Raw genomic sequence first — 26673 nt, forward strand, 5'->3', positions numbered from 1 at the left:
AAAATAATAGTTTAAAAAACTAAAAAAACACGCTTTCGTAGCAAAATGAATTAAAAAGTGAAAAATAATCTTTGGATGATAGTAGTTGACCAATCACTTAATTTTACTGTAATACAAAAAAGCGTGGGGGGCTTCTTATCAGTTGTCTTGAATTTCTTCCATTTGTTGTCCAAGCAAAAATGTAAATAGACAGTATCCCACGCTTTTTTTTTTATTACATTAAAATTAAGTGATTGGTCAACTACTATCATCCAAAGATTATTTTTCACTTTTCAGTTCATTTTGCTACGAAAGCGAGTTTTTTTAGTTTTTTAAACTATTATTTTATTCTTCTACTGTTTAACATTTTGGTATCATTTTCCTAACAGGGTCACTTTTTCTAGCATGTAATATAAGTAAAAAAAAAAACATTAATATGAGTTCACTGAATTCAAGCTTTTTTCGGATATGCTAGCCAAGTAGATAAAGCAGTGGTTCCCCCAACCTTTTTGAGCCCACTGCAGCCCTCTAGAGGCTAACAGACACCAATCACCCCTCCCCCTTTCTTTTTTGAACAAACTTTAATTTTGATGAACATGATATTATTGAAAATATAAATACCTAATTTTAAATTGAAGTAAATAGCATATAATATATAAAGCAACTTTATCCAGTCACTTTTAAACTAAAAACAGTTATAAATAGAAGCTGCCTTTTTTACGTTTTTTTTGAGCAATCACGATTGCTTATTGTTCTCACTTGACTGTTTTTGGCGTTCCTATGATTTTATTTTCCCACCAGCACCCTCCGCAGCACCACCGTCGACCGGCTCCTCACGATGCTGCACCTCTAGCGAAAACCGTCTCCAGGTTGCGTCAATATCCTACACTTACACGCATACACGCACCTACACACACATACATATATACACCTACACACACATACATACACCTACACACACATACATACACCTACACGCATACACAAACACATACACACACAAACACACACACACACACACCTACACACTCACATACACACAACTACCCACACACTCATGCCTGCACAAAGACACAAACACATATGCCTACACACAACGTACATCCCCCCCCCCACACACACACTTACACACAACTACCGACACACTCTTGACTGCACACAGACACAAACACACATGCCTACACACATACACATACCTCCTACACACAAACACACATAACCCCTACACACAAACACACATACCCCCCACACACAAACACACACGCCTACATGTACACACACACTCGTGATTGCGAAAAATATAATTTGAATTCAAGATGACAAAATTCAAATTAATTCTTTTTTTTTTTTTCAATTTTTTAAACAAAATGAACTGATAATTAATTGAAGGGAAATACTGAACTAAAATCATTCACGTACTTTTCAAAACCAAAACTAAATTTTTAATGATATCATTATTCTAAACTAAGATTCTTTATGAACAAACACAAACAGTTGTAAACCAAAAGTCGTCTACTTAATACAAAGGTGCTTTGAGATTTTTTTTTTTTTTTCACTTTGCATGTGACCATGCTTAAGAAGCTGACTGAAAATTTACGATTGGGCGGCATAACCTTGTTTTTCCGAAAAAATCGAGACATGGTTATTATATACGCAAGGTATTTAGAAGTTGCTGGTAGGGGTCTGACGTCAGGCAACTTCTCCATTTTCAAGATATACGCGATTGAATATAACATGTAATGGTATATGTTAATGACGGTAAATCTTTGAGAATCAGACAAAACAAAAAATGCTCGGTTTAAGTATTAGAACTAAATTGGGACTTCGTTTAACAACATACATGGGTACCAGACTTAATACAGGAATGGAAAATCAATATGCTGTTTCTGAGAATGATCAATGACTTCCGGAAAATCACGTAAGCGATACACAGCTAACTACTGATACTTAGCCATTGAAATATACTATTATATATTTAATCGTTTACATCGCGAATATGGGAAAGTTGCAAAATAAATAAATAAATAAATAAATAAACCTCCACCGGTCTCCGCGCTCTCGACATACAGGTTGAGTCTAAACTCTCGGGTGAAACTTCAAGGGGTGTTAGGGGAGAGGAAAAGGAGCAAAAAACATAAGGAACATATGGTCGCAAACGCAATGCTGACGTGCTACATGCACACAAAGCCAGAAATTGATGGATGCAAAACAGGTCACATATTAATTACACAACGACCATTTCACATATCATGTCAGTTTTTAAGAAAGATTTAGAGCAGTTGTTAAAAGTTATGACCGATAGGATCATATCATCACATTTTGAACCGGCGACATTTTGGCCTGGCGACATTTTAGGCCGGCGACATTTTGGGCCGGTGATATTTTCAATCGGTGACATTTTGCATAGGCGACATTTTGGGCGTATATCGACAAGTACTGTCTGACCATCGATTACATGGAAAGGCTAATATCCGGTTTATAGCGGAAAAGGACGTATCTATTAGTTTATAGGGGTGTTAGTTGGTTTGTTACAGATGTGCACTTTTGCCTCTCTATTATTTAGCCTTTGTTTTGTAAAAATGAAAATTTGCTCTCAACAACATTTTTTTAATCTAAAGTATATTTAATCTATATTCTCGCGGCAAAAACTAATTGATTTATTTCTTCACAACAAAATTTTGAGCTTACCATTTTGCTTTTACGTTCCTGGACGAAATGAAAATATTTTGTTTTCATTTTGTTGTTTCCAGGGTAACTATTTTTGTTTTCCCTTATTTTATTTTAGAGAATGCAATAAATGAATATGGCACTAGTGACATTGTAAAGCTCGTGCATCAAAATCCCATCGTTATATTCCTTTCTCTCCTGCTAGATTCTTTCAGATGGAATAGTCTTTACTTGGCAGATTGCCGAATTACATACAATCCGTGGTCAAACAGTAGTAGCTCTAATTTACGCGTAGTAACAATGGCGCAGCGACCGATAAAAATTGACAAAATGGCTCGTTATTGCGACGGTGAGTTCTTTGTCATTGCGACGCAAGTATTACTGCTGCTGATAGCAAATTTCAACAACCTCACTAAACCTTTCCTAAAAACTAAATGTTGTGTAAAATCGTATTTGTGTAATAAATTTGCGACCTTTTTTTGCATCCATCAGTTTCTGACTTTGTGTGCATGAAGCACGTCAGTATTGCATTTGAGACCTTATGTTCCTTGTGATTCTTGATTTTTATCCTTCTCTCAAAAAACCCTTACAGTTTTGCAGACGAATTTAGACTCACCCTGTATAAGATAAACGTTTTATTTATTTATTTTTTTCTGGAGAAAAAAGTTCATACATTCTCCTTGTTAGAAATGTGCATCGGAAAAGTGAAAATTTTCATCTTGTTTAGTTTGAAGATACTGTTTGACTACGGATTGTATGTAATTCGGCAATCTGCCAAGTAAAGACGATTCCATCTAAATGAATCTAGCAGGGGAGAAGGGAAAATAACGATGGGATTTTGATGCACGAGCTTTATAATGTCACTAGTGCCTTATTCATTTATTGCATTCTCAAAAATAAAATAAAGGGAAACAAAAATAGTTACCATGGAAACAACAAAAAGAAAATGCAATATTTTCATTTCGTTCAGGAATGTAAAAGCAAAATGGTAAGCTCAAAACTGTGTTGTGAAATAAATAAATCAATTAATTTTTGCTATGAGAATATAGATCGAATATACTTTAGATTTAAAAAAATGTTGCTGTGAGCCAATTTTCATTTTTACAAAACTAAGGCTAACTAGTAGAGAGGCAAAAGTGCACATCTAAAAGAAACCAACTAACATCCCTATAAACTAATAGATACGTTCATTTCCGCCTATAAACCGGATATTAGATTTTCCATGTAATCGATGGTCAAACAGTATTAGTGTGAGTTTCTTTCTTGGACGAAAATTCTAAAATATTTATCTGGCGATCCCAGGCAGAAAAACAAGTCAACATAAAAGCCAATTAAAATCTCGAAATTGTAAACTATTTCTGAAATACAGTAGAAAGCATGAGTTTTCAACAAAAAACAATATAAAGATTTTTATCACAAAAATTTTTGTTAAAAACGGAAATTATTATTTTATTTAAATATTTAGGTTGTTGTACATACAGGGTGTTCCGTTTTAACCTGCAAAGCCTTTATTTTTGCAACCGTTAGTCCTAGATGTATACTTGCAATTACAAAAATGTTCAAAATCAGATGCAGAGTTAATATATTGAAAGCTTGAAGTAAAAATAAAAATGAGGCAAAAAATACAAAATTTAACTTTTTATACGTGCACCAGGTCCCCTAACTTATGCTTAGGGAAAAAATCTCCATTGAAAAATAATTCCAACGCAAAAAGTTCGAAATTAATACGACCAATATTCACCGGGCTTTGAAACACAGCGATTTGTGACTTACACCACTTTACACTCGCCGTCAATAACACCTTTTGGGGGGAAAATATAGTGGTTAACAAGTGTTTAAAATGATATGTGTGCATAGAGAGTGGTTTTTCAAATTGTTCAAGGTTTTTTTAGTGTGTCTCTTGTGAAAGAAAAAGTTTTTCTTTATTTTTTTATATGTTATAATTTTACTTCGTATTATCATCAAAATGAAAAGAATACCAAAAACAGAGATTTTAATAGAATTTTCTTTCTATGTTTTCAATTTGTTAGATGTTTTTAATCTTTGAGGTCATTGTAATAAAAATATTATCTGTTTTGCTCAATTAAAACAAGAAAAGAAAAAAAGAATAAGCGCAGGGAAACAAACAGCAACTTTTCACCTCTTTTGCAATGAAGTTGTTTACAAAAAGTGAAAAAATTCACTATAAATTTTAAACATTTGCTTTCATTTTTGAAACTCATAATAGCAGTTTTAAAGATCATAAATTGGTTTAGGTAATTCAATAATCACATTTTTACATAAACATTTTAGTGATTGGTTGGACGCATTAATGTTGTTGTAAGCGCTTCACTAATTTTTTCACTAAATTCATACATATATATTTTTTTAAATAGAGTGCCAGTAAATTGCAATATAAGGAATTTTTTTTGCTACACTTTAAGCATTAGACCTTTAGCTGTTAGATTTTAGCTGCGTACCTTGACAGGATTATTATTAAAAAATTGTTATTCAAAATTTTAAAAAAATTAAATAATGTCAATACTTACATTAAATGAATACACACATATAAGAGAAGTTATAAATAAAAGATTGAGGGGAAATAAACTATTATAATAATTCTTTTTACAATGTTAAATGATCAAATCTTAAAAAAATTGAAAATTGTCCAGAAATTAGTCTACTATTGTAAACACATTCCCGAAATTCGAATACAATTATCCTAATTTAGCCTCCAAGAATTGGGATAATACGAGATCAAGTGGAAATGTAATTCCACTGGGTCGTCACTGTGTTCTTCCCTATAGTTGAACTGTTTACAATAGGCTTGATTTCCGGTAAATTACAAACATACGGCTTAGCTCCTTCGGTGTAGTTAGTGTTTCACTCAAATAACATGCAATTTCAGATTAAATACTATTATTGAGCGAATAGTTGTTTAGAGGTATTGTATCCGATTAACGCTGTTGTTTTCGAAATGTGATGTTATTGGGGAATACGTTAACGTAAAATACATTTTGAATAGTTTTGTGGAGTGTGCTGACTACAATACGTCTTATTATTAATGGGAAAGCTGTAACTTCTATATACAAAAAAATTAGCCCGGGTACAAATGAGTACAAGTCATTGCCATCACTTGAAAGTTTTGTAACAGGCAAAAAAATCCGTCGTTCAGCTTTAAAAATTGTTTAATATTGTTTAACTATCAGATAGATTAATTTAATTAGGGAAAAATAAGCACTTAATGGTACAAAAAATATCCATCTTGAACAATAAAATCATATCAAATTAGGAACACTTTAATTTTGTGTGATGAAATGATGTCTGGAACTCAACTGATTTATTCAATTACAAACGGATACGTACGTTTGAACGTTATTACTCACGTGACGGAAGAGAGTTAGACATAAACAAATAACTAAGTATCAAGTTTTGGTTTATTGATTGCATTATCCCAATACCAAAGTTCAGAATTTTGAACATGACTTTTGTCCATTTAGCTTATACTAATCGAAACACTATGTGCCGTCTGATTATGCGGCATCTAGCGTGTCTATTTGGCTTAGGCATTCTCGGCAAAATTAAAACTCCAAGTGCAATTTTGCATCGTGAGAGCATAGTGATTATCCGGGGGGAACCTGAACGTCAAAACTCCCCGTGTCATTAATATTCGCGCTTTAACGGTGCCACAAGAAAGACGGGGTGCTATATCGCGAGTTGCACTATAGTCTATTCAGGATGAAGTGATACCGCATGTAAACATAGAAAGTTGCTGCATGATGCCTACATTTCACGCTTTCTTGAATTACGCATTGCATTGGCGTTCTGTTAGTGCACCATGCAGACACAGCGGTGTTGCCAGGTTTTTGTTGTTGTCTTGTGCCAGCCAGCCTGGAAATTTCGCGTGCGCTGCTTCATTTTTCTAACAGTACCGTAATTCTGTTTGAAGTACGTCATCCACAGTGCACAGATGCCAATAGGACCAGTTTATGGGGTGGACAACTATTTACATCACAACAGTACAGTCACACAAAGAAAGGAAAAGGACAGGATAGGAAAAGTACATCCATGCCCGAATCGGGATTCGAACCCAGGATCTCCCCATCCGTAGTCGGACCGATGCTTTGATTGCTTCCACTGCCACTTCTCACCGAATGCAATATAGGACTGTAATCCAGATCGTTCCGCACGTTTTGCAGAACCACACAGTCAGTGTTTGGCAATACTTCACTATTGCGTCTATCAATAGTTCGCAATGCTTCAGGTGACCAATGACTGTTCATCCAGCTTTGAGCGGGATATATCTGTTTTCAGGTAGCTTATCCCGTTGCCCCCTTACATCGCTGCGCTATGCTGACATGTACAATTCATAGGTAACGAGGTCATTAGTAACTTTTGGTAACGAGAAGGCCGATGACTTCGCAAAGGCATCCCGTAATTCTCCTCAGCCGTCCAACTCCCTAACCCTCGTTGACGCCAACGCTGTTGCTGGCCGAAGACTAATCTGTCAGCAAGCGAAAAGAAACTTGATTACGGATTTGAACTGTGACCAAGTCATATAGACTACTATACTGCCGTGTGCAGGTAAAGGGCAGTAACTACACATTTTTCATTTTTCATTTTTTTGCATTTTTGTCATCTACTGTACGATATCTTTATTGTACAAGTTCGCTTATTTGGTTTCCGCTGAAAAAAAGGCGCGAAAAAGACGTCTGATTCCAACATTTCCCTATTGTTAGTATTGAATCCGAAACGCGTTTCTTCAAAGATCTCGAAAACTCATTTCTGCAGATACTGCCGTTTACCTGCACACGGCAGTATAACCAAACGTAGGACAAATCACTTACAGGGGATCAGGATTTCTGCGGACGGACAGCGTAGTTACACCAACTTTTGTCCTCATTGCCCAGATGACATCCCACTGTCTCGTCAACACATCTTCAGCTATCAGCAATCCAGGCCAAACTTTTTAACATCGGCTTAGAAGACCCAGTAGACCTACTCTATACAGATAAGGCTGTCGAAGCCGCAAACGCTGTCTACGACAGCTTCGGAGTCATATAAATGCACATTATCATTGACACGACATCATCATCATGCTGACATGTCTCGTTTTCCAAAGTGCCACTGGAAAGATTTAGCTAAAAGAAAAAAAAAAGAAAAAATAATTTGAATTTTGACATCTTGAATTCAAATTTTGTTTTTCGCAATCACGAGTGTGTGTATGTAGGCGTGTGTGTTTGTGTGTGGGGAGTATGTGTGTTGTGTGTAGGGGTATGTGTATGTGTGTGTAGGCATGTGCGTTTGTGTCTGTGTTCTGGCAGAAGTGTGTGGGTAGTTGTGTGTATGTTTTGTGTGTATGTGTGGGTGTCTGTATGTATGCGTGTGTGTATGTGTTTGTATGTGTGTAGGTTTATGTGTGTGTATGTATGTATGTGTATGTGTGTGTATCTGTTTGTGTGTGTGTGTGTGTGTGTGTAATTGTGTATGTATGCACGAGTATGTAGGACATGGATGCAACCTGGAGACGGCTTTCGTTATAGGAGCAGCATCTTGAGGAGCCCGATGACGGTGATGGTGCGGAGGGTGGCGGTGGGAAAAATCAAAAGACGCCAAAAACAGTCAAATGAGAACAATAAGCAATCGTGATTGCTCAAAAAAAAAAGTTGGGCGAAACAGTTTGTTTTTGGAAAGGGAGAGGTGTGGGAGGGGGGTGTTTCGCCAAAATGCTTAGAAGCATTTTTATACCAGTTTGATTTCTGTGAATTTTCGCATTTTTATTCAATACATTTTTTGGTTGCCTGAGCAATGGGCATTGGTTGTTGTAATAATGATAACAGTCTGCGTGGCATTAAGGAATATCCGTGTACAATTTTGGATTTCTTGTTTTGCTTATCACGCTAGATTTTCTCAAATATTTCAACAACTTCATATCAGGAAAAATTTAATTCACACACATGTTCTGTTCTCTCATTTTCATAATTAACAAGTATATTACTCTCACAGTGCGCGATAGACGGGTTTGCCTTACCAAGTGTAATAAGTTCAACATTAGAAACGTAACCACCCTATTATGACTGGAAAGGGAGTTTAAAAATAAAAACAGATTTTATCGCAACCATAATTTGAATTCACGACAGTAAGAATTCAAATGAATGCCAGGGGTTGGATGTTATGTGCTGGATACTTTTTTCTCATAAAAAGGATTGTGTACAGTCGAGAAGGTCGTTTATAAATTATTCGAATCCGAGGCACATGAACGGCTGCAATATAAGCATAGAAAAATGAAATCAAAGGATGTGGACGCGGACATTATTCAACGTTCAAGTGAAAGCAATAAGCAATTCGTGATTGCTTTATAAAAAAAATCTGTTTTAAAGGTACAAGTTTTTCAGAAGAAATTGTAATAAGGCATACATTAAAAAGTATTTTTTTCGTTTTTCAGAGATTTAGATAGCAACAAAATTCGACACTTGCATTCTGGATCAGTGAAGATGAAGACTGAAATGCTGTAAGTATTCCCAAATAATTATATTTTTTTATTTACATTTTAGGTTAAAGAAATTTCTTTATTTAAAGAAACAAAATTGAAAATAACTCTTTGGCTGAACTATATACAGCATTTTATCTATTTCCTAATTAGTAATATTAATAAATTAGTTTACTACCAACATGTTTTGTTTTCTAAAGAAGATTTTCTTAGGGATTTTTAGAAAGAACAGCTTTCAAACAAGTAGAAAATTTGACTTATCTTTTCTCCGTTATGCAAATCGTGATTAAACGTTGGCAAAAACTAACAAACTCCTTCAGATTTGCTTTCGTGTCAACTTATCACTGTTAAGTATAGGAAGTTGAAACATTTTCCCCAATACAAAATAATTGCTTGGAAGTTTAAAAAATATCTTTAAAATACATCAAAAGTTGTTAAGTGTGCAAAAGCTCTGGAAAATAACTCTTTTACTGATTAAAAATAGCATTTGAATTAGTTCTAAACTCAAGTCATGGTTCATTTTTCATAAGATCTTCAAATGGATTATGAGAAAGAACAACTCTGAAACAAGTAGAAAGTTTGACGAATCGTCTTTCCGCCACGCGCACCGCGATCAAAGATTGGCAAAAACTAACAAAGTAGCTTTCAGAAATTGCTTCCGTGTTTAATGTCTCTGTCAGTACTTTATCTAAACTTTTAGATCGGGATGAAGCAGTGCATTTTTCAAATGAAACTTTTCTGTCTCCACCGTCTACAAAGTTATTTGTGGGCGGGTCTCCAACAATGGAAATCTTGTTATTACTTTAAAACTATAGTTAAGAAAACTCTCTGCTTTATTAATTAAGTTGTTATCATTGTTTGCCAATATTACAAATGTTACTTTAAGCGAATAAATAACATACATTAATGATTTTTTACTTCCTTTTACAAAAAAGGAAGTATTGTATTCGCGAAAAAATGTTCACCCAAATATCGGCCTTAATTTCCATTTTGCTCACCCCCAAATGAATGTTGAGTTTTTTTTCAACCTGACCACACGTGGATATGTGCCTAGGAACGTACAGATACCCGAAATATCCATTTTGACGATCCCCGAGTTAATTACAACGAGTTTTCTCGTGACGTCTGTATGTACGTATGTATGTGCGTATGTGTGTATGTTTGTGTGTATGTCGCATAACTCAAGAACGGAATGTCCTAGAAAGTTGAAATTTGGTACATGAACTTCTAGTGGGGTTTAGTTGTGCACCTTCCTTTTTGGTTGCATTCGTATGCTTCAAAGAGAGTGTTTTGCCCCTTTTTGGGGGGAAATCATTGCTAATTTCGATGTAAACTCACGTGGTGTTATAATTTGGCGGACACTTGGCGATATATCGCCAGTCTTTTGGTCGCCAAGTTTTGTCGCCAACTTGGTGGCAAATTTGGCGATGTTTTAAATTGTTTTCTTTTTAAATCTGGTTTCAATTTGGCCATTGTTGGTGATATTTAGAGAGTAAACAATTGAATCACATTAAAATTGCCAATAATGGGGAAATGACATTAAACTGGGGTAAAAGGAAGTCATGTGATGCACACATCAGCTCGTTTTTCTTGCCTCCTCTATCGTTTTGCAAATGTTTCAAATGGAGTCAAGTCTTGACTAAATCGAGAGGTGCTTTCCAAGTCCCAGCGTGTAAGTCAAAATTTCGTGTTGAGAAAAAGTATACGTAAAGTAATTTTTGATAAACGTACACTACCTGTAAAGTAAGAAGTAACAACGTCAAGAAGCACAAATTACAGATTACTGCAAGTCTGCAATTTGTGCCTTTTGACATTGTTATTTCTTACTTTAGTTTTCAGCACAATTATATTTATTTATCATACACTACCTGTATTATTTAAGATGTAAACGCCCCTCAATTTGTTTTAAACCATTCGTTAGTTGTGTTTTAACGTTTCTTACATAAAGAATTAAACTTTTATATAGTTCAACAAAAAGTTTTAAAATAATTTTTCATAAACGTACAATACCTGTAAAGTAAGACATAACAACGTCAAAAAGCACAAATTGCAGATTACTGCAAATCTTCAATTTGTGCTTTTTGACGTTGTTATTTCTTAATTTACTTTTCAGCACAAAGATATTTATTTATCATACACTACCTGTATTATTTAAGATGTAAACGCCCCTCAATTTGTTTTAAACCATTCGTTAACTATGTTTTAACTTTTTTTACTTAAATAATAAAACTTTTCTATAGTTCAACAAGAAGTTCCGTCCAGAACTAAGGAACCTTCTTTCCAGTACACCAATATCGAATTTCTAGTATGTGGTCAATAGTCTGAAAAATAAGCTAAAATCGCAAATTATTTCTAGCATTATTTTTTAATATTTTAAGCTGATTTCTGGAAATGAAATGTGTCTCGTTCATCTAAAGAAATAGATGCGAAACAATAATTAAACGAACAAATAAAGGAACAGCACCTTTCAAACAAAGCAGCTAATGCATATTTTTTCCAAAAAAAAAATCTTTAATCGCTTTCAAAAAGAAAAAAAAAAAGAATTAAAATTAATAAGCTTACACATCATATGAAAAATATAAAAATAATCGTTTGATTTTCCCCTGTTGCCGAAAAAAAGTTTAAAAAATATGAATGAATGTACTTTTAAAATAAATAAAAAGCAACAAAATGTCAACTTAAAGAAGTATTTATCATTATCAAAAAAAAAAAAAAAAGGAATCTTCTGCGCATATTATCATGAAGGACTCCAAATTTCTCCGCCAAACACTGAATACACAAATTATGTTCCTAAATGATAGCTTAAAATAGACCTTTTTTTTTGCACGCATTGTTCTTTTAAACGGCGGGAGAGGGGGGGGGGAGATTTGAAATAAAAAATATAGTCAAGAGGCGCATTGTTTTATAGATATTTTTTACGCTTTATCGCAAAAAAAAACCTATGACCATTTTCATGTTTCAAGCATTTTAAAACCTTTTCGCTTAAAACGATCAAATTTTGAAATATATTACTGTTTCATTGTGAATACAAAGCACAATTAAAAATATTCCGTTGGAGGCACGATTGTCGATGGCACTTTGCACAGGCTTGAGAGCAAAAAAGCTCTTCGACATCGCTACGTGTTGCCACAAGGTTTCCTACATGTAGATATCATAATTTAAAAAAAAATGGTTCTACAGTATTACATTGGGTTGTTCTTACTGGATTAAGTATATTGCTTTTCATAATCCAACTCTATTCCTCAGGATTCATGTCGTTGCCAATTCATGTTGGTATGGTACATTATAATAAACACGAAATGAATTAGCCCTGACATAGGGGCGGTAACTTACTATCAAATACGAAATGAGTGTTGTTACACTGCACTTGAAGTAGAGGGTAGTCTACTTAAAGTTACAGCTTTATTTTTAGTAACTGACTAGTAAAACGAAGAATCGAAGATATCGACAGATATCTAATGAAGTGTCTCAATTGGTGCATCGTTAAGTCCTAGAAAGCATTTTATGCCATTTTCTGCTATCTGCGTATACATTGTTTCCATAAAATACTTGCACAGCGTCTTACAAGTTCGGACATTTTCCAAACAATTTCATGACTGCTAATCTATTGCAGCCAGGAAAGGTAAGGTGAATATACGCTATTTGAATTTCAAAGGCGCATAGATTTTTTTTTTCGGTAAAATAAAATTACATTATTGTTATCGCATGCTTAATTTATAAAGAATATTGTCTTTTATTTGGTCCATACAGTCAATTCTCGATAAATGTTTCCTTTTTGCATTAATAAACTGAAAATAGTTAAAAATGTATACTTCCCTCGCTTCCCTTTTTTCAAATTTTTGTACAAGGACGTTCAGCGTTCTTTTTAAAATAATCAGAATTAATGTATTTCACTATAATCATACTCCTGAATAAACATCAAAACACATTTTATCAAAATGCATTCAAAAAATACGTCACATTTTTTACATTACAGAAGATTTGTGTCACCCTCATCTGGCACAGTTAAAAGACTGAAAATCAACATTAAAACTGCTGAAGGATCTCCTTAACCGCACATAATCCGCGTAATACAGACTAAAGTTAAAAGCTAGCTAATTGTTTCGGTAAAATCCAAATAATATTGCATCAATTCTTGTTATAAGTGTCACAAAGCGTGCTTGCTCCAGTCGTTGCAGTATTTCCCCTGGTATGAATACGTTCTTATATTTTATCGTTACATAAATGTAAGTTTTTACAATGAAATATTTATTGCGTACAGACATCATGGATTACGTTGAAGTTCTAGTAAAAAGATGGGGTGATGTTGTTTTGACAGGTTATGTTTGATTTTGTCACTTCTCTGACGTCACTTCTCTGGCGTTTTTTGTGCCAATGGGAATACATATTTTTCTAACGATTATAAAGCTTTATTATTATTATTATTTTTTATTCTAGTTGCTCCTTCCAACTCATATGTCATGACGGACATTAATAAGAATAAATCAGGGATCCGGATAAAAATTCTGAATTAGAAGAGAAAGAAAAGTGAAACTATATCAGATAAATAAGGAAAAGGGGAAAAAAATTAAGAGATTAACATAGATAACTCTGCCAATAGTGTCACTCCCCTGCCAATATTTTGAACCCTGGCAACCCTGGTGCCAATAAAACTGAAAAAAATCAAAAAATCTTTTGGTCTTCATCTTTACAAACTCAAACATAACGGCAACTAGAGAAATAATGAATATTAAATTAAACAGATGACTTTTTCATTGGGGACATAAAAAAATCATTTACCGTATATTCACACATGATGAAATGCAATGGATATTTTCAATGAGCTTCCTAATTTGCTTGATGAGTAAAGTTTCGACTCCATCTTACCTTTTCTTTGCTTGAGAAGACATATCTCCTTCTCGGAAGGAGTTCTAGCAGTTAGAATTACTAGGAAATAATATCCTCATCAACAATAACTATAACGGTAGAGTTAGTTTGTAGTGAGTGCTATTTCAACAATGAAAACATCAGCACTATATTTAGATTGCCTCACAGGTATATTCACTGCTTTAAAACGTTTTGTGAGAAAAAAAGTTAACCTATTTTAATTTTTTGTGTTATTGAGAAGTTTTTCTTGACTCAAGTCCTCATTACATTAAAAATAATATATGTTGAAGCTGCTTTGTAGCATCACCGAAATTGTTCCACGGCTTAAAAATTTTAATACGAGTCAACATAACGATCAAATACGATAACAGTGCTTTGACCAAAGGTTTTTATAACATAGGGGAGCGTGGCCAAAACTGGGTAGGCCTTCGTATGCCCCCCACACCCCCACGATTTGTAAGCGGCAAAGCATATCCATGTCGTGTTTACATGAGTTTTTATCAGTCCCAGCGAAGCAGCAGTGAAGCGTCATAACGCGACCACGTTTAAAATTAAGAAAACAAAAAAAAAAAAAAAAAAATGATACATTTCTTTTTTAAAATAATGAAGTTTTGTAACTTGTGTTTAGTCGAAGACTAGCTTATTTTTTTAATTGTCAATATTATTATGTTATTCTGACACCATCCACCTACGAACTATGATAGTCATTTCGTTTGTTTCTTTTATAAATTTAAGAATATAATTATTGAAAAAAAAAACGTGGCGTTTCGCAAAGCGGATATAGGATTTAATCATATATTTATTTATAATTTAGTGACTCGTGTGCTTACTTAGATTTTCTAATTCAATAGGATAAGCATAACTTTTAAAAAAGTTATTTTTTAGGATGGCAATTAATTTGTCGATTAATTTAATCAGGTATTTCTTTATGTTTTTTAAACAAATGTACTGGCTTTAAATTGGATAATTACAACTGTTTTATATTTTTTTATGTAATGGAAGGTAGCTAGTCAACTATTTTAATCATTTATAACTTCATAGTTGATTGTCAAATGTACCAAACCACAATAAGTTAAGCTTACCCGCTTTGGGTTCCCTGGTAGGGCAAAGCGGGTTTCTCAACTGTTTGAAAAAATTTATAATAAATAAATGTTAGGTTTGAAATAATATAAAAATCATATTTTACTTTGAAGTTCCAGAACCCTGCTAGGAAATAAAATGAAAACTGTTGCGATAAAAATCCAAAAACTACAATTTTCGAGCGTTTTTCGAAAGTTTACCCGCTTTGGGTCACCCTCCCCTATTTTATGTAATTCTCACGTATTAAGAAGAAGAAACCTTCCATCAACAATAGAATGGGCATTTTCAAAATCAGGATGTGTATTCAAGGAGTTAAAACTTCTAAACAAAGGTGATTTCTTTGTTTGTCTCATCGCGATTTCATCAAAAAGAGCCACGGTACATGGAGTTGGCTCAAAATTCTAGCTGTCACGAAGCTCATCCTCAGTTCTTTTCACTGAAATATTTTCTTGAGAGCACATGCAAGCAACGGTTTTCTTGTCTCCTAAAGCCTGGAGAGATACAGTGCCGCCATCTGTCAAAAAAATGGATAATACACATCTTTGGCTAACCAGCACGATCGTCCGATTCCGGCGTTTGTTACATATAATGATCTACGAAGCTAAAATTTGAATGTTGTTCGACCCGCACGATCGTGTAATCTGGGGCTTAAAGGGATACACAAATTCACTGGAACTACAAATATGGATACAAAGGCGCAATAACATCGTAGATTATTATTACGGGGCTATTCACAGCTTGGGGGGAATGAATTCTGCTAGTACGTGAATATTTCAAATCATGAAAATTTCCCCCGGTTTTTTTCTCATCATGGTTGCACCAATTTTTAGAGCAGTTTAATATTTTTGGATCTCCAGTAACTCCAGTTGAAATTTAAAATTTGTTCATATATAGCATTCAAATTTCTACTCTTGGAAAAAGATTGTGAATACCAAACCATTGAGATAATTTCCTTACGTCCACTTAGTCCCTATTCCCAAAGGGGAAGCAATCGAGATCTCTTTCTCTTGCTCTCTCTCTCTCTCTGTCTGTTACTGAAACATTACACCTCCGTATCATTCATTCCTAAAGATGTGTCAACCTTAAGAGAGAGATCATCCTCCACAACTTTTTCAATCGTATTTTGATGCATAAAACTTTAAAGAAAACCTATAAATTTGAGTTTAAGAGTTGGTAAGCAGACAATATAAGGGTTTTCTTTTCTAAAATGCCGCTGGAGAAAAATGTATTCTTTGAAGTTTTATGATGCTGGAAAACAACTCAGAACAGATTTTGGCGTTTCCATGTATGGAAGCAATTATAACTGCTAAAATACGTATCTTAAGAATTTAATTTTTATTATTCTACTCAGCATAAAAAAAACACCCACTTTTCTAGGAAAGCAAAGTTGAAATTTTTTCCCTTCTCTCCCACTCTAAGGAAGATGGGGGGGGGGGCATACAGAAGAAAATTGGGGACTGTTCGGGTATCATTTGGGAAGACATAACAAAGCTTCCTGTGAAAATAAACCTTGCGTCTTAGTTTTTCCCAAGTAACACCCCCCCCCCCCCCATCATAAAGGACTTTTCAAACGTGTTATTTCACTGCAGAACACGTTAAACGCATCCTTCGCTTTTTAAATCTTACTTTCCTTCAACAATTATGGTTTTGAAAAGCATCACTAGATGTCATTCAGAATTTTCTGGACGATGTCAATGTGCATGCATGCATATTATGCGTGCATGTACAATGCAAATTTGTATCTTGATTTTCGGCCAAATATTTTTTAAGGATTCCTGAGCGTCCACTTCGAGGATTCGTGAAGTGAAAAAGTAAATTTAAATTTTATCGTTTTTTGAAATTTTTCAGCACATTCTGTTAATTTTTAATTATAGAAGAATGGTGTGTCTTAGGGCTAACTTTTCCAATAAATAGGGTGAGAGACAATTTTCATTACCCCCTTCATCTGAACAGTCCATTTTTACTAGTTCAAATCTTGTTTTCCACAATATAGCACCATCATTTCCTCATTGTAACATTGACAAAATATACCCGAGATACATGCACTGTAAAAAATTTTGTCTAACCCTACTCCATAAAATCGGTGGCAACAAGCTGCCTCAACTGCCCTAGAGAAACTTAATGGTGTCAAGTTACTTGTGGAAGGTCACATCATAGTAATTTAAATATAACGTAACGTTTTACTAATTTCTATGTAAGGTTACACCAGAACTTTCAGAATGCTTTCAGAGAATCTGCCTGAAAGGTTTCACATTTGCAAAAATTAAGCTTTCATATCTTCTCTTTCGAACGGATACTCATTTTTAATGGCAAGTAGACTTATACTTCTTCATAACTATTCGATGGTTTAAATTATCCAGTGATATTAAATGAGCAAGAACGAATTTCTTTCGATACGTTTTAAATTGAAAGCACAAAAATAAATTAGCAGGTTACAATACTTGAAATTTGATCATAACAGTATAAAAACGAGCTGATGTGTGCATCACATGACTTCCTTTTACTCCAATTTAATGTCATTTCCCCATTACTGGCAATTTTAATGTGATTCAATAGTTTACTCTCTAAATATCACCAACAGTGGCCAAATTGAAACATATTTTTAAAAAAAGCCAAATTTTTCGCTAAGTTGGCGACAAAACTTGGCGACCAAAACACTGGCGATATATCGCCAAGTGCCCGCCCAATAATAACACCACTTTTTACATCGAAATTGACAATGATTTCCCCCTAAAAAGGGGAAAAAGACCCCTTTAGAAACACCCGGATGCAACCAAAGGGGGAGGTGCACAACTAGACCCACTAGGAGTCTACATACCAAATTTCAATTTTCTAGGACTAACCGTTCTTGAGTTATGCGACATACATACGCACATACGCACATACATACATACGTACATAAAGACGTCATGAGAAATTTCGCTGTAATTAAGTTGGGAATCGTAATTACGGATATTTCGCGAGTCCATACGTTCTTAGGCACTTATTCACGTGTGGTCGAGTCGAAAAAAAAACCTCAATATTCATTCGGGGGTGAGTAAAATGGAAATTAAGGTCGATTTTTGAGTGAAAACCTTTTCTCCAATTCAATACTTCCTTTTTTGTAAAAGAAAGTAAAAATCATCCTAGAAACCCCTTGTTTTTTGTCTTTACAGTTTTTGCTTTCAATCATTCATTTATTCAATATTTATCAAGTTTATGCTTTTCACAACCAATATACACTAACTATTAATAAATTTTAATAAAATCAAGACATTTTTTTGCACCGAGCGAGGAGAAACACCCTGGGTACCTGAGTGGTATCCGAACCCACAGCGCGAGTCTCACAGACAGGTCGCAAAGCAAGAGTTAAAGCAGGTGGGACTTAACACAAATCCTGAAAGGTTTCTCCAACAATTTCTGTCAAACTCCAGAAATCACTCCCATTAATACTGGTACCTTACACAAATTTGAATACGTTTAGACAAATGTGTCTTGATGATATCAGTATTTTGTAAAAATAAAAATGGAAAAATGTCACAAAAAGAAAATTCAGAGTTTTACTTGAAATGAAGTTGCTAGAACTTGAAGTGAATGAATTGTTAAAGCCTGATAATTACATAAAAAAAACATTGCGAAAAATAATAAACGCAATCAAATATATCTTTTGTATGTTGAGACATCGAGTGAGATGTAAATGGACAGTATAAAAGTTGTTTTTTCATAAGTGATTTAGAAAAACTTCCAATTTCAACTTTATATTAGTCATGTCGCTCTGCTTGCAGTATTTAGAGTTGGAGATAACATTCATTAGTATAAGAAATAAATATGTGCACTTCAGCTTTTTTGAAATAGAATTTTCATTGCAGAACCTTGAAGTCGTCAGAGTCAAAAACAAATTTAATAGGGGTTTTCAATCATGTTTTTGTTGGTTTTTACGTTTATTTTATTTATTTATTTATTATTTTTTTCTTTTTTGTTTATTTATTTATTTTATTTTTTTTGCGCCGATTACTCATTGTTTTCACCAGAAAATGCACGATCTTTTCATTAAATATTTAAAAATTGCTTCACACCTCCACAAAGCACAGCCTTATAGAACTTATCGGTCTTTTCATAAACACTCAATATCCTGACATTGGATCGCAAATTAAGCTGATGTAAATTTAAAGGAAACACAAGTTCTGAAGAAGAAAATTAGGTTATAAGAAGATTCATTTTTCTGAAGAATATTTTAAAAACATGGAAAAGAGATTGTTACGTTATACATAATCTTGTGGGAGGTTCATAAAAAGAGATTACAGCAGATCTTGCGTAAAGGAAACATAAACATGAATTTTAGCTAAATTTATGAAGTGTAACAAAAAACAAGGTAATTGATGACGGATTCAGGAAAAAATTGTGCAAAATTGAAGAGTTTAATAATAAAACCAGCTCAATTTATGTTCATAAATTTTACAGCAGAGAAAAAAAAAAAAAAAAAAACCGTTCCGCGCAGAGTGTTTTTCCGTAGAAAAAGCATTCAGTTTAGGACTTCATTTTTATTTTTGTTTTTAAATTAATACTATTATTCAATTATTTACGAGAAAGTGATTAGGATTAAGAGGAGTTGTAGTGTGAGTTGACCTTTCTTTCAGGGTTTTTGAGCAACCACGATTGTTTATTGCTTTCATTTGACTGTTTTGATGTGCTATCATTTTATTTTCCCGCCAGCACCGTCGACGGGCTCCTCACAATGCTACTCCTATAGGGAAAAACATCTAGAGGTTGCATCCACATATCCTGCACACACGTGCATATATACACAACTACACACACATAGACGCACGCAGACACACACACATACAATGTACACACACATACAATGTACACGCAGACACACACACATACATGTAAGCAAGAACTTGGGTTATTGAGAATGGCAACGATGGGGATTGGAATTACGATTTTTGTAAGACGTTGGATGTTTTTCGGAATTACCGGGTTTGAGAAAGAGATTTACGTTTGATGATTAAGTGATGTAACGTTTTTGATGTTTACGTTGTTATTGAATAAAAGCTTTTAAGTTTTACACTTCAGAAGTGGGATTCACACTAGTTACGGATTGTTCTGCAGTAGCTTATTTGAACAGTCAAAGAAATATAAAACCACAAATTGCCAGGTGGGCTGAGCAATTGAGCGAATTTGACTACGAAGTAAAACAAAGACCTGGATCTCAAATGCTGCATGTGGATGCCCTAAGTCGTGCTCCAATTGAAAACGCTGATGATGAAAATCAGTGTAGGCAAGACAAGGGAAACGATAATCAGTCGGAGCCTAAAGTGTTATACATTGCTACGGAAGAGGACAAAGTAGCCCTGATACAGTCACAAGATGAGGAACTGCAAGCTATTATTGAAATGTTGAAAAACCCTAAACTGAATAAGCAGAAGAATCTTGATGCCAAATTTGAACTAATCAACGGCATTTTATACCATGTGCCAGTTATAGATGGGAAGAAAAGAAAACAATTCGTAATGCCCAAGTCAATGCGAAAGTATCTTGCTGTACGATTTCATGATTTTACTGGACATTTTGGAGTAGATAAAGTTGTCTCTTTAATATCTCAAAAGTTTTGGTTTCCCCGGATGATCAGCTACATTAGACAACATATACGACAATGCGTAACATGTGCCTTTGCGAAAATTCCATCAGGAAAAGTTCAAGGAAAACTAAACCCTATCCCACCAGGAAAACGACCATTTGACATAATTCATTTAGATTTTCTGGGTCCTTTTGTTCTAAGTTCAAATCGCAATAACGAACTCTTGGTATTTGTTGATAACTTGACAAAATTTGTACGTTTACGTCCTTGTTCCAGCTGCTCATCTAAATGTGTTTTAAAACACTTTGAAGAATTTATAAATGATTTTGGAAGTCCTAATCGTGTGGTAACAGATCGTGCACAATGTTTCAAGTCAGATAGTTTTGAAGAGTTTTGTTCAAAGTATGGTATAAAACATACATTGAATTGCAGTCAAAGACCACAAGCAAACGGTCAAGTCGAGAGAATAAATCGTGTTCTTATCCCAATGATATCGTCAGCTGTTCGAAAGGATTCTCACAAAGATTGGGATAAAACGCTATCTGATGTTCAACGGTGTATAAATTGGACCCCAAGCAAATCGACAGGTAAACCACCCTTTGAACTGTTATACGGTTTTAAACCAGTGAAGCTTGGAGATTTTCCAAAAGAATTGTTGCCTGATTCCGATGAATACTCACGACCTGAATCACTCCGAGAAGAAGCCCGGGAAAACATTTTGAAAGCTCAGAAGAAAATGAAACATGGTTTTGACAAACGTCATTGCGAAGCTTATAAGTATTCAGTTGGCGATGTGGTTGTGATCAAACGAGCGCCAGAATGTACTGGAAGTAGCACTAAAACTCAAGTCAAGTACCGAGGTCCTTTTGCAATAATTAAAGTCCTACCATCAGATGTGTATCAAGTTGCGGACTTCCGAACACAAGGGCAAGGGCGCAAAAGGCGGCCACATACAACTACTGCACACGCTTCACAAATCAAACTATTTCACATTGTGAACGAAGAAGATAGCACACTAGACAATGTGACGTGCAGCTATTCAGATGATGAATTACAAGCTAGCGAACCGTTACAGTCGAGCGAACTCATCTCCCCGTTTCCCGAGACTGATGAGACTACACAGCATATGAACGACGAAGTATATACATTCCGTAAGCAAAGAGCCAAGAAGTTGCCTATTCACTTGCAAGACTATATACTCTAGGTCGTGGGCGACTAGATTGTAGGATGGCCGATTGTAAGCAAGAACTTGGGTTATTGAGAATGGCAACGATGGGGATTGGAATTACGATTTTTGTAAGACGTTGGATGTTTTTCGGAATTACCGGGTTTGAGAAAGAGATTTACGTTTGATGATTAAGTGATGTAACGTTTTTGATGTTTACGTTGTTATTGAATAAAAGCTTTTAAGTTTTACACATACACCTATACACACATACACGTATACACACATACACATACACCTATACACACATACACATACACACACACACGCATACATACAGACACCTACACATACACACACGCATACATACAGACACCTACACATACACACACACCTACACACAACTACCCACACACTCATGCCTGCACACAGACAAACACATATGCCTACACACACATACACATTCCCCCCCCCCCTACCACAAACACTCATACACACAACTACCCACACACTCATACCTGCACACAGACACAAATACACACGCCTACATACACACACACACTCGTGATGCGAAAAACATTTGAATTCCAGATGTCAAAATTCAAATTATTTTTTTTTTTTTCAAATCTAAGTTGAATTCAGGTAGTGGTATAATCCGACCGCGAACAAATGATCCTTGTTAATCATTTGAAACTAGTATGTTGTGGCCATCACGAAACTTTCTTCTATATTTTTCCTTTTTCTGATCCCTCCCCATGCTAGACGAGGAAGCAATATTCCTAACAGAAACAAAATTACACATGCAAAAACTTGACGACCATCCCAATGTCTGAATTATTGTAAAAACAAAACAAGGAGCGAAAATTGAAAGTTACTTTAAAAGCCTTACTTGAATTAATTACAAATATTTTATTTATTAACAAACATTAGTGGCAGCAGTTAAAAATTTTAAATCATTGAGATAATATTTCCGATCATTTCCATACAATTAAAATCACGAGAAATACGCAGACGACAATCTATTACGATTTATCTTTCTTATTGTTGTATTAATAAAACTATTTTTATTCGCCAAAAAAAAAAAAAAAAAATCAACACCTCTTGGAGCGATTGGAGTCAAAATTGAACCAAAGCCTGTTTACGTATGGATTCACATATATTCCAAATTTCAACCAGAACGTAGCATTACTTCTTGAGATAGGGCACTCACAATGGAAAAAAAGAACGGACGATTGCGCTACCCCCTTTTTAGCTGTTGACACCAAAATAAAATCAGCTCTTATACCCACTAAGGGCTACTTGTCAAAAAATTTTTGTTTGATTCCGTTCGTTATTTCTTGAGATACAGCAGTCACAATTAACGACAAAAAACGTTCTATAGCTCAACCCCCCTTTGAGTTATTGACACCAAAATTAAATCAGCACCTGCTCCTGTTAATGGCAACATATGGACCAAATTTTGTTTGATTCCGCCAGTTACTTCCTGAGGAATAGCAAGCACGCGTAACTCAAAAAACGTCTCATTGCTCCACCCCCCTTGGAGGAATTCGCGCCAAAAACTAATGGGCACAAGTTCACATACGGGCACATATGTGTACCAAATTTCGTTCGATTTCATGCGGTAGTTTTTGCTGTAGAGCGGCCACAAAAAACTGGTCACACACAGACGTGACACACATACATACACACACACATACATACACACACACATACATACATACACACACACACACAGACAGACAGATATTTTCCAAAAATAGTCGAAATGAACTCAGCACACCTCAAAACGTTCGAATCCGTCAAAATTCGAAATTCGAAAATTTGCACGAATCCAATACTTTCTTCTATATATTAGATATAGAAGAAAGTAAAAACGAGTCCATTCGTTAAAATATGTAGAGAATGACGAAAGGACACGTTCTCTATATTTTCGACTTTAGCAACATTTTGGCGATATGAAAAAAGAAATGTACTCCTAGTATATTTCCGTTATGTGATTATTTAGACGTGAAATGTTTAATTTGCTGCAATAACTGCATTGAGATGGAAAAAATTAAAAATGACAAGCTTTGCATTCCTTATTGCAACCCTACTCTCGCCATTTTTCAATTGAGATTAATTACAGGACGCGTTGTTGTTTTGATGTTTGCTGAAAGAAGTAAGACCAAGACCCACCCACTTACGTAAGATGCGACTTGTCCAATGAGACATCTGCCTTGGCTGCACAAAATTAAAATATTTTACCTCTTTGGCTAATGTCTGAACTTCAAACTTGACGTATTCAAGATCTAGAACCAATGATACACTTGAAAATCTGTTGTTCCACTTCTTCTCCATATTGCTCCTTTACGAAAATGGACGCTTCTAGAACAGAGCGGGACCAAGGGCCAACTCATCGCTGTCAGACTTTTCATAGAATCGTGTTTGCTGTGGTATTCGGTGAAAGCATGGATTAAACTGGTTTCGAAGTAAACCGGGATTTTGGCGCCGGTTTTCGACCGGATTAAGGTAGATTTCCTCAAAGTCGCGTTGAGGTTGCATAGTATCGATAGAGATATATCAAATTAAGGAATGGGGGGAAAGAAAAAAATTAATGATAAAAATCATTTGAAACTTGACGTGTTGAATTCAAATGATGTTTTCCACAATCACGAGTTGCGATAGGAAACTATAGTCGTTGTGTTTCTTGTTTCTACAAATGGAATGGAATGGAAATTGAGAACAAATTCGCACCAGTCATGTTATGAGTGGTGATTCCTTATATTAGAGATGAAATGACGCGCGTCCATTAAAAGAAAAAAAAAAGACGAGAATTGGGATGCGGTAATTATGATGTGATTATTCTGGGCAATTTACACTCGCGCACTTATCCTAAAGATTATATTTGCAGCGTACACCGGTATGATATTTTATTTCTTACGAGTTTTAAATGATAGGAATTAATAATCGGGAAATATTGTATTTAGACGAAGTTATTCATTTAACTTAATTGTTATAGGTGTTTTTTCCAGAAAAACATGATTTTGTGCAAAAAGCCCCCCTTTCCTCTCCCGTTTTATGTAAAATGTGCTTGAGTTAAGCCTTGGGGAGAAATGAATGAACGAAGAAACGAATGATTTGTAACCATAGCGACGAAATTGAGCCCTCTTAATGAACATCAAGAGCAATGAGATAGACTTATTTTCGTCGTCATGGTAAATTGAAAAATCAGACCAAAGTCAATTGCGATCAAGCGAGAGTAATAAGCAATTTGAGATTGCTGAAAAATAAAATAAATGAATAAAGCAATTTCGGAAAATTGTGAACTGGGCTAGTCTTTATCTTTACTAATAATAAAGCTGAAAGGCTCTCTGTCCGGATCTCTGTCTGTCAGGATCTCTGTGACGCGCATAGCGCCTAGACCGTTCGGCCGATTTTCATGAAATTTGGCACAAAGTTAGTTTGTAGCATGGTGGTGTGCACCTCGAAGCGATTTTTTGAAAATTCGATGTGGTTCTTTTTCTATTCAAATTTTAAGATCAAAATTATCATAAGATGGACGAGTAAATTACGAAATTATCATAACGTGGAACCGTAACATGGGCACAAGCCAATTGGCGAGAAAATTCACCATACATTATTTGTAAACATTCAGGCGAACCAAACCTTTTAATTTTATGTAATTTATTTAAAATAAAGCGCCCCCAACTTCTTATTTACAATGAAAACTTTTTGTATTTTGAAATACGTATGTCAAGTTAAAAGTATTTTCTTTAAAAAGGACAGCTTATCCAAAGATAAATAATTCTTGCAATATTTTTGCAACGAAAACTCTTTCTTATTAGAAACGATAAAGTAAGATTATAATATGTTTTAAGAGTAAAATGGATTTTTTAATTTAAATGTTTCTAAATTGTGAGTCGCTGTGCGGATTATATTATTCATACTTAATTCCACCATTCTAGTGAACTTGGTATACATATTAATACTGAATAAAGATTATTTTTAATTAATGAATTTAAAAAATTTAGTTAGTACTTATGTACTTATCTCTCGAGCTTGAAATTTTTTGCTTACGGGATAAATCTTTAATACTAATAGAGATTTTTCTTTTGACAAGCTGTGCAAAAATGTTCTTAAAAAATACAATGGAGAATGGATTTTTTAATTATCTTAATTATCTTAATTGAATTCTTAGCATCATTACTGATTAAATTCTAAGATTTTATTTAAAAAACACGGATTTCAAGATGAGTGCAAGTATTTATGTATAAAGCAAACATAACAGTAAAAACAAAAATAAAACCGACTGAACCTTAAATTGTAGAAATTCTGAACTCTTATTTTGATAATTATTTTTTTTTAACTCAGAAACAAGAACATTTTCTAATTTAAGAAATTATAAAAATTAAGGTGGTACCATAAAGGTATTTGGAGTAATTTGACTATCAGACACATAAAATAAAAAGTCTCTTTATGTTTTTCAATGTTTATGCATTCAAGCGTAAAGTCATACTATTTCTAATTAATTTTTTCCCAAATTATCAGATGAAAATGTTTTCTCCTATATTTAAAATGATAAAAAATAAGGAAACAAAGCAATTTAAGAAAGAGAAAAGAAGAAATTCAATTTAAATTTGTTAAAATAAAGTTTCAAATTTTCATTTTTAAATTACCAAATTCATCATGGTGGTAAACTCTAGTATGAGAAAAATATGAGGTAAATTCTGGGATTTCGGTGTATTTTTATTTCCTCCAGTGTTGGCTAAATAATTTATGTTTGAAATTTTTTTACGTCGTGAAATTTTGGTTCGTAGTGCAAAGTATTAGTATTAACTCAAAATTTTGAAGTAATTTCTATTTTTTAATGCTTTTATTACGCTTGCTCTGTCTTACGGTTGGTTG

At 34.3% G+C, this 26673-nt stretch overlaps 1 protein-coding gene across 1 annotated transcript in view; it reads left to right on the top strand.

Annotated features, from left to right (window-relative positions):
• Window positions 1-6880: 6880 nt before the first annotated feature.
• The window catches only part of LOC129226970 (lutropin-choriogonadotropic hormone receptor-like), a 50247-nt gene continuing 30454 nt past the window's right edge, over window positions 6881-26673 (top strand). The window contains exons 1-2 of the mRNA XM_054861598.1: window positions 6881-6939; window positions 9071-9136. Coding sequence (XP_054717573.1) covers window positions 6881-6939; window positions 9071-9136 — 125 coding nt within the window. The remainder of the gene's footprint in view (window positions 6940-9070; window positions 9137-26673) is intronic.

The sequence above is a fragment of the Uloborus diversus genome, chromosome 7 (assembly GCF_026930045.1).
Source record: "Uloborus diversus isolate 005 chromosome 7, Udiv.v.3.1, whole genome shotgun sequence".
NCBI lineage: Eukaryota > Metazoa > Arthropoda > Arachnida > Araneae > Uloboridae > Uloborus > Uloborus diversus.